At 34.8% G+C, this 10,214-nt stretch overlaps 1 protein-coding gene across 1 annotated transcript in view; it reads left to right on the top strand.

The window, feature by feature from the left end:
• The window catches only part of TBC1D19 (TBC1 domain family, member 19), a gene marked incomplete at its 5' end in the record, with an annotated part of 31,920 nt that extends 22,564 nt beyond the window's left edge, over positions 1-9,356 (top strand). The window contains 7 exons of the mRNA XM_010179723.1: positions 1,116-1,160; positions 2,258-2,290; positions 4,670-4,779; positions 6,015-6,106; positions 6,845-6,960; positions 7,906-7,976; positions 8,988-9,356. Coding sequence (XP_010178025.1) covers positions 1,116-1,160; positions 2,258-2,290; positions 4,670-4,779; positions 6,015-6,106; positions 6,845-6,960; positions 7,906-7,976; positions 8,988-9,062 — 542 coding nt within the window. The remainder of the gene's footprint in view (positions 1-1,115; positions 1,161-2,257; positions 2,291-4,669; positions 4,780-6,014; positions 6,107-6,844; positions 6,961-7,905; positions 7,977-8,987) is intronic.
• Between the last annotated feature and the right edge of the window lie 858 nt (positions 9,357-10,214).

The raw sequence follows: 10,214 nt of genomic DNA, 5'->3' as shown, positions 1-10,214 counted from the left end.
TGCTGAACCTGTGCAGTGTAAATCCAAAGGGCTTGTAGGTCCTATTTTTGGCTAATTTTCCAAGAGATGTGCTTTATGCTAAAAATACTCTCCTTCAAGATTACAACTCCTGGCTGCACAGCAAGCAAACTATTGAAAGGAAAAGTAAAAAGTACTTTTCAGTTTAATGAAACAACCTATTTCTGTAATTGGAAAATACTGGATTTTATTTGAGTGGCGTAGTAGGCAAGAACTTTGCAGGGTAGTTTTGGAAAATTTACACTACAGGAAAATAAGTCCAGATTCCATTGGACCTGATGAAAGTTCCTTGTGCTAAGTTCTTCTGTATAGAATGAACAAAATACACAGAGATCTAAAGGATCTCTGAATGCTCAATGAATTTTCATATAAGTAATTACATTTTCTAGTTGAATTTTCTCATTTTAAAACTAAAACTATTACAGTTTTTAATTAGTTGTAATTATGTCTAAAACACTTTTATATTTATAAATAAATCATTAGATTTTTTTTTAATAGTAGATTTTAAGTTATTAGGTTCTATAGTTAAAATAACTGATATAACATTTTGCGGAGAAGATAAAAATTTATATGGTCAGTCTATACTATCAGCGACTGTCTTGACTTAATTAAGCTTTTGTATGCAACAGGTTACTTAAATTTTTTTTGTTATATCAAAACATTCCATCCATCTTCCTCTCTGTTGCAGGCTTAATGAAGCATTGAATATTTTTCATCTGTTCTTGCTGCTTTTTAAATGCCTCTCCTGTTCCTAGGTCAGTCTGCCACAGAATGGCAGAACTTCACTGCCTTCAAGGTCTGCAGTAAACACCCTTAGAGCTCCTAAGACACACCCAAATAAAATCTCTATGGGATAGATGAAGTCTTACTCTTTTTTGCTGTTTGTCATCCTCCCTTATTGGTGCTGCATTTATTTTTATATCTGACACCATACCTGTCCTATTGCATTGCTTGCTTGTTTTAGACAACATCAAATGGTCAATAATGTAATTAGCTGTGGTTTTTATAATTGTAACTTAGAATCTACCTTTTAAATTTAAATCTTTACACCTTTTAACAGTTTAATCACATTTTAATTGTGCTATGATGATTCACAGGAAAACTCGGAATGGAAGAATATGCTGTTTTCTATCCTCCAAATGGTAAGAATTATGCTATTGCCTCCTCTAGTGGTAGATTAGAAAGACACAGGATTTTTTTTCTCACATAAATGTTAATGTCTACTACAAATTGTGTTTCACTGTTATTCTGGGAAATTCATTAATATAAAGGACTAAGCTGGACTGAAGCTACTCTAAAACCACAATCAGCCCGGTGTTAGTAGTCACATATGGAGTTCGTCTGTGTGTGTGGGAAGGAGAAGGAAAACAACTTCTGGTGCAGCAGCTTGTATTCCAGTCTTGTATCACCACTTGGAGGATCTGAATGATACACACTGAAACTGTCTGACCCCAGCTTCTCAGTATGCAACAAACCACATCTTGAAGTATTTTCCTTTCAAAATTTGTGTTCATTTAAAAAAAACCAGACATAACTGAGCTTTTTTCTCTTGCTTTCAAGGCCTTACATCAGCAGTCTTATATCTGTGTTTCTGGCCTTGTCTTTAATGTCTTCTATGTTCCAGTGGTGTCAGTTGTAGCAGATACTTCTGTTCCCCCTTCTTCCATTTTTACCTTTGCAATTCTTTGCAGCTTTGTAGCCATGAAGCATTGTCCTTATGACCTTTTACCAAAGCAGCTCCCTCTTACCTGCCCTATGTGAAAATTAATGAATGGAAGCTAAGATCAGCTGGAAAGGAGGAGAGAACTGTTATGATATGACTGCCAAGTCCTCTAAATGTTTTATCTGAGTACTGCATGAATTACTAGAGGTCTTGGCCTCCTTTTTTCTTGCTCCCTTCTTGTCAGTGCATGACATTTACGACTTGTCACTTATCTGAAATTAGGTTCTGATTTCACCAAAGCTTATACACAATAACCTAATGGAAACATCTTTACTTGGCTTTCTAGGAACTATAGCATGTGTTTAAGCACGTAGTTGGTTTTACTGAAGTAAGTGATACAACCCCTGTACTGAAATATTTACAAGATTGAGATCTAAGACTGCAGGTGCCATAACAAGGAAGTATTTTATTCCTATGGTAGGCAGAATAGAATTTAGAAACTTGGGGGGGGGGAAATACATTTTTTACATGGATTAAAAAAATAGAGAAAAACAAAAAAAACTTTTTGTTTTGTAGGTGTAATTCCTTTTCATGGTTTTTCTATGTATGGTAAGTGTGACTTGCATGATCTCTTAAGACCTCAGGATTGCTTTTTATCATATTGCAAATTGAAGCTGTATGTACTTTTCTGCAACTTTGGAACTTGTCTCTATTCTGTTTCTTTGTGTATGAGGACTATTTTATATGATCTTAAAAATTCCAGGCTGTTTGTTTACTTATATTACAGCTTGCTGCCGTGTGGGAGTTCCTTCTTTGTGAGTTAATGGCTGAGCTATACATCTTAATGTATATTAATAGAGCGATAAAGTTTGTTGACAAAGTGCTTGTGCTTCACTTCTGGGTAGACCAAATTACCTGTGAAAAGAATTCTTAAAAACATGAATTATGCAAAAGGCCTATTGCTGTATCTGTTTGCCTAGAACAGGTATTAAAGGAGAATTAAATAATAAAATGTTTGCTATTTTTCTGCACAGAGGAAAGCTCAAATATCAACAAGATTTCTAGGAAAAGATAAGAAAAATCACCTCAGGTCTTAGATGTAACAAGGCAGCTAGTACAGAGAGACTCCAACAATGTCAGGCTATTTGTTACAGCTTTCCAGTTTTTTCCTTTGATTTATCGGAGGGGTATGTGGCATCACAGGGCAAGCAGATTTTAAGATTATACTTAAAATGCTATGTTTTGCTAATAATAAAGTTGAAAGATCACACAGTCATTAAAATCAGATGATTGAAATATTAAATACAAATTTGAACCCGAATAAGAAATCTGAAGTCTTAGAAATAATGAACAGCTTAGTTACAAACCCTTCCTTCAGTACTCACTAGAAGGCTTTCACTTTTTCAAAAAGTTTGGATTTGACTCTGCCCTTGAGAACAGTGTCTCAAACTGGATATGAGCTTCTTCCACCCCGCCTCCTTTCCTCTCCCTTTGGAAGGGCTTAGAATATGCTGGTAGTGAGAAGGAGGGAGGCTGAAAAGCAGGGCAGCAGAAGCACAGCAGTGTAACTGTGTAAGGCTGTGGGGATGGAAGCTGGGACCAAACAGAGCATTCTGTGTGTTCCTTGCTGTGCTGCTGTAGGAGGATGTATTCGTGGCATTATGTAAATCCAATACACTTTTGCATGTTCGTATGCATACACTCATAGCGTGCCAACTGTCAGGCACTGTTCTGTTATCCTTCTGGCCTTTATGTATGTATGCATGCTGCCAAGTCTTCTGCCTTCCTCTTCGATCATTAAAAACTTACACACTAGTAACACCCTCTGCTTTTCTTACCCCTGTGGATATATACGCTTCTGTGACCATCTTACCCTACTTTAGTACCCCCGCCCCTTGTAGACATAAGCCACTGTGTTCTATTAGGCCACCTTCTCTTATATATTTTTTTATATATGTATGAAAATGAATTCACACATACATACACTCTTATATATAAATGTACATATGTCTGTGTGCATATGTATATATATGTAAGCAGACAAATGTATCCATATCCATAGCTTTGTGTAAATAAAACTAGAAGGGAAGGTGAATGTAGAGAGAGAGACTGAGTGTGTTGAAGTGTAAGCTGTCATCCATAATGAATGCATCTGTAAAATGAAGCAGTAGACATAATGAGTGGGCAGATGAAAGGGCTGTTTACAAAAGTGTATCTAGAACAACTGTCTGTGAAACATGCATTGAATGAATAAAGTAACAATTGGAGGGAACTGATTATGTTTATGCAGCATATGTATACAGTAGATTTATCTTTAGTTTGAGAACTGCTGCTTTACAAATGTAGCCAACTCTTATTGAGTCAGGTACATTAAAGGACTTCTAAGCACTAAATGACCGAATGTCCATGTTTTTCAGATCTTATAAGAAATAAACAGGTCCCTATCAGTCTGTCATACATTTGTGATGTTACTGTGCCAACCAAAAGTGCTTTTTTTTTTTTTTTTTTTTTTAATATTTTCACTTTCACAACACCCATCTGAAAGCAGTAAACTTACTCTGGTCTTACAAATGGGTAATCAATTTGGAGGTGGTCACTAGCCCAAGGACACATTGGAAGTTATAGATGGTTGAATCAAAAACTTGCACTGCTCAACATACCGTTGTGCTATACCCCAGAGAAGCTATCCTTAAAGTGTGTTTTTTATGCTTTGGAAGCCAGCACTGTAGTAAGCAGATTCTAATTAGTTTAGATTTTTGAAACATATAGAACTGTTACCTAGAATGTATTGTATTCCCTTTCTTAACTTTTTTGCCAACTGATAGACTCTACTATAAAATACTTCTTTGTAAATACTTAGTTTAGTATTGTTTTTGTAAATTGTACTACTATAAATTACTTGTCTTTTCCTCATACTTCCTGCACTTAATCATTGAACTCTTAGCAGTTTACTGTGTTAAGTCAATTATAATTCTTTTATCCTTTCAGTTGCTCCACTTTGTTTTCTGTACCATGAACCTTCCAAATTGTATCAGATATTCCGTGAGATGTATGTGCGTTTTTTCTTCAGACTCCATTCCATCTCTTCTCATCCCTCTGTAAGTTCATTAGGAATTAAAACCCACTCACTTGGTATTCTGTTTGCTATGGAACAATAATGTAAAGTGGCATGATTTTCTATGAAATTAAAACATATCCTTTTAAATATAATAAAATATTTCAGGCAAGCTTAGAAAAAGTAGTAGGTAACTCCAGTTTGGATATTTTTGTTTTCTATGTCAATGTTAGTCTTTGTTACAGAATATCATGTACTTTAAAATAGTACAGTTCTCATTTTATGAGGGTATGGGGTGTTTGGTGGTTTTTTTGATAATTAAGTCTTTTATGTAATAGGTTTCTCACTTCAAGATGTCACATAAATGCATACTCACTTTCATTGTAATTAATGACATGTAAGTGCACACTGAAGTATTTTCTGGGGTAGTGGAACTAAAATATAGTCATATATATATGGATACTGTTTTGTGATGTCAAGTTGATGTCTATTTCTTTAACTCAATTATCTTTGTGACCACACGTGCTTTTTAGCACTACTAGATGTATTTAAATAATTTGGTTGTGTGTATGGCCAGGACCAGCTGTCTTGAATGTAAGACAATTGTAGAAATGGGCTTATCTTCTATTTTGGAAGAATAAAACAGTAAATATTTTTTTCCTCCTTCACGAAGTGGTGAATAGTTACTACTTTTTCAAAGTATTTCCTGCTTAAAAGAAAATCCTTTCCTTGATATGCTATTTCAAGGCTTCATGTTGTGCTTTCAGTCATTAATAGGAGGGAAACCGGTCAGACAGGAATCTGTTCATTTTCATAGTAATTTTTTAAAAAAAATTTTAAAATGTGTTTACATTTAACTTTTCGTAGTTATGCCTGTTGCTGTTTGGTTTTAGTTATCAGGGAGATACTGTTTCTCACATCCTGTTTTTTAGTGCAACTGAAGTATGTTTGATCGAGTGGAAGTATTTCAAGTAGGTCATATTATAATAACCCACTACATACTTAGACCCTGACATACAAATACTGTAAGTAACTTAGAGCTGAAAAGGACTATCACAACATATGTTGCTAATACATACAAAGAACTGTAGCAGCAAGGCTCTAGTGACTGAAGGCATTAGAGCTGCTTGCACCCTGCTTGCCAGAGCTGTGTCATCGTTACATCATTAATAGTGGTTTATTGCTTGAATTAAAAATTCATGCATACTTATATGCTGCTACTTTCTCATATTTGACAGGATGAGTGTTAGTATTCAGGATATGATCTTGTTTCATTAGGGCATTGTATCATTGTGTTTGCTGTTTGAGACTCTTCTACAAACCCATCTGCCCCAGCTCTTTTATCACCTTAGAGAAATTGGGGCTCAGCCGTAAGTACTTCTTTCTGACTTGCTACAAATATTGCAGATTCATTGTTCTGAATATGCTGTTCTGTAGTATTTTAATTTAAAAGATACAGGAAATTATTCAAAGGTGCAAACATCAACGTGGTGCCATTTTTCCTTGAAAGTCAGTTGAAGTCCTTTGTCTAACCTGTGTATATGTTCTATACAGAACATATATAGAAAAAGAGGGGAGAATTGCTCTGTGAGAAACACTGCATTATTCAGCTAAGTTTCAGTTATTCATGGCAGATCTGATGGAACTAAGTGACACAAGAACAGAACAGAAGGAACAGAAGATACAGATATGTTAGTTACAGCAGAAGCTGCTGGAACGGGAGAGAGAGCAAGAGGCTGTCATTCTGTAGTGTACTCGTGGCACCAAGTGCAATAGAACCTGAAAACCTCGCTGGTATAATTGGTATCCAGCATAATAGCAGAAAGGATGAAACATTGGGGGGTGATAATAGCTGAGGATCCCTCTAATAGGATTGTTTGGTCAGAATATTTTAGTGATATTAGTACTTTGTCAAATGACATGCTAAATAATTTTCTGATGGCTGTTGCAAAGGAAAATATTGATTATTAATGCAGCAAGAGAAAATGGCTATTCTTCCTGGAAGATAAATTAAGAATAATAATGAAATGTTTTCAATTTGTAGAGAATCTGTCTGATCATTATGTGAGACAGAAATATAATAACTGTTGTTTATCACTTGTTTGCAGGCTACGAATATCATTTAAATGGATGGTACGAGCATTTTCTGGTTATTTAGCTACAGATCAGCTCTTGCTTCTGTGGGACAGAATCCTGGGATACAACTCTCTAGAAATTCTTGCTGGTAATAGAATTATTTTTACAAAATGTGTTACGTCCAAGTGGATGTAAGGCAAATACATGTTAGCTTCATTGTATTTTGTGACAAGAAGAAAATAGTTACTCTCTGAATGCTGAATGTAGATTACATACATGTCAAAGAGTATAACTTTTAGAAAACTGGAATTGTAAACACTGCATCTCTAACAAAAACATGAGAGGTAATTTTATTTTATGATGCAGTCCAAAAATGCTAAGTGCTTTCTGGACAAAACATAGGATGTTCTCCTAGGTTCAGTGGTAACAATAAATGAGTTCATCACCTTTCACAAAATACAAGATTCGTGTTACTAATTTATGGCAAGTAATTCTTCAGTACTTAACAGCAACCAAAAGTTCCTCCGATTTTGTTGGATCTCTTCTTCCGAAGTCCCATCTTTTAAGAGACTTTGAAAGTTTTGTACTTATTTTTTATAAAATAAAAGATTACATGTATCTTCAGTTGGGTCAGTTTATAAATACCAAGTAGGTGAATAGAAGAGAAAATGGTTTGGTTCCATTTGTACATATGACAGCTATGTAGAGAGATACAATTATATAAGATAGTACAAAATAAATGAACATAATAATAATAATAATGAAATGTTATATAACATTCACTACTGAAATATATTGCTATTTAGAGAAAAGTATTGGCTTAGAAAGGATCTAATCACCTTGTCCTTTTTAATTAAAACCTAGTCATCTTAAACTCAAGCATTTTCACTCAGACTTTTCTGAAGGCATGTTGTGTTTTTCCTGTCCATTTTAAAGAATAACAAAAGAGCCTTTAACACAGCCATCCAGTGTATATTATTCTTCAAAATCAAAATAATTACTCTAAGGGAGTGAGAATTGGTATTTACATTGAGATTAATTCTAACCACTAATTAACAAGTCAGCAACTTAAATATTGGGCATTTTCTTTCAGTCCTGGCAGCTGCTGTGTTTGCTTTCCGAGCAGTCAACCTGATGGAGGTGACGTCACTGGCTGCAGCTGAAGTAAGGATAAGTTTCAGTTGGAGGAGATTGAAATAGTTTCTGATGCCTTGCCAACAAGAGTAACTTAAGCTTTACACGGCGCGTGGTACATAGTGCATATCTTTCTGTCTAAATTCTTAGATAAAAAACCTAAGGAAATTGTGAATATGCGTTACGTAATACTGCTTTTCTGGAGTAAAAGGAAATAAAAGCATATATTTGCTACAGAACTGCAATGTTATCAAATTATTTTGTACAATAGGGGTTTTTTTGTATTTTAATATATAATCTATGTTTGTGGGATATATTCTTTTTTAAATATGGTAGATGTTTATACCATTTTTCTCAGGGCATTTTAATGTAGTTGCTTCTGTGCTTTTTGACATTACAAAAATTTTATGATTTTTTTTTTCAGTACTGAATCTGAAATTTCACTGTGCGTACTGTCATTTTACAGATGGGGAATGAAGAAAATTAAGTCATTAAGATGAAAATTATTATTGTTTGCCTCTGGTAATCTGTTAAAATATACTTTTTCCCAAAACTCTGGTGATGCATTTTTCAAATTTTGAGAGCTTGTGATGACTTTTTCTTTATTTTTTTTAACATACATTCATGAGAAGACATTGAGTATTTGAGTCATTACATTGGACTTACTTCACAAGTACTAGCCAAGCCACAGGATAAGGATTCTTAATTCCCAATTATTTTTAGAAGCAAGTTGAAATGTTAGACCCCTTATTCACCCATGATGCCATGTATATTTGAAGTAAGGCTAAAGGCTAAAATAAAGTTACTTGGTTTATATATGTAAACATATGCTTTTTCTTTGAAATATTAGAATGAAAAATAATACAATAGGGCATTCTGCACACTAAACTAAAACAGCATAATTTGTTTCTAGCCAGGTCTGAATCTAATTATTGTTAGTACTGTAGTCAGTATTTGAATCTTTTTCTGACTTCTTGACTTGCTTTAAAAAAATTTGATTCAAATGTCAAGTTTAAGAAGCCTTTTTGTTTTTCATCCTAGGCTGTACTTGCTGACCTTTCAACCCTGAAAGTTATGCCTCTTCTTCAAATCTTCTTGTTTGCTACTGTCACTTGATCTGCTTCAACAATACTGGTACCACAATTGCAGTCTGTCTTGAGAAGCTGATCATCAACTATGCAATGTCTGCATAAAACCAAAATTAAACTTTGTGTATAATATTAATTTAGAAATCATGACCTTAAAATTTTCTAACTAAAAACAACTTTGCACACAAATTTGTGCAGTGCATGCTACTGAATTTCACCGTAACAGCAATAGTTATTACTTGTACATTAAGAATGACTACTTGGGCAAATAAACTATATGAATCAGTGTCTACAATGCATGTAATATTAAAGTACATAATTTGTGAACTGAGTGTTGTGATGTTAATATCAGAGTTGTAAAAGCTGTCTTTCAATATAAATTACTTTCAAACTCACAGGTTAGAGGGTATCAGCTCAAATACTCAGATATTTGAGAAAATAAAGATACTTTAACTTGCAAGATTTTTTTCTCATTTTCTATGAAAATGATAGGATCATACACCAGTTCTGCTATCTCTATATTCTCTATTCACAGAAACTTTCTCCATGTTTTTTCTCACGTTAGCTACTTCCGTTCATTCCTTTCGTATACAGATGTAGTCCCCCATCCACATTCATCTTCAGTTAGGTATACAGTTATCTCATACATTTTCTAAACTCCTACCCCAAGTCCCATCAAAGGCTCCGTGTTGTAAAATATGTTCTCCTGCAGAGAAGGCCTAAGCATAGCTTCCCTCAGAACTTGTTGGAGCTGGTCCTTACATGAGCCAAACTATTTCCCAGAGAACGATGCCAGGAGTCCTTTCGCTGTGCCCCACACCCTCCTTGGGAGAGCAGTGCTATGCCTTTGCCAGTATTCCAGCCTCTCCGATTCACCAGCTCAGGCTTCAGTTCAGGATCCAAACTCGTATCACTGTCTGATGGATTGTTACTACACTGTCGGGCTGGCCCATCGTGTCTTAGTGATTGTACCTTTTTGTGAGGTCTTCCCACTTTTTCCACCGATTTGTTTAATACCAAAGTTGGAATCAATAATCTGTTTTGATTAAGCATATGTTAATACCTGAAAAAGGGTCAAAGTCAGAAGAACATAATGGGTAGTACAGCCACTGCATTTGCATAGGACTTTTATCTTTGCACAGTTTACATACACTTAGTTGTCATTGTTCGTCATACACAC

The sequence above is a fragment of the Mesitornis unicolor genome, unplaced genomic scaffold, assembly GCF_000695765.1.
Source record: "Mesitornis unicolor isolate BGI_N332 unplaced genomic scaffold, ASM69576v1 scaffold38322, whole genome shotgun sequence".
NCBI lineage: Eukaryota > Metazoa > Chordata > Aves > Mesitornithiformes > Mesitornithidae > Mesitornis > Mesitornis unicolor.
Note: the sequence above shows the minus strand (reverse complement) of the source record. Positions and strands in the feature narration are given on the sequence as shown.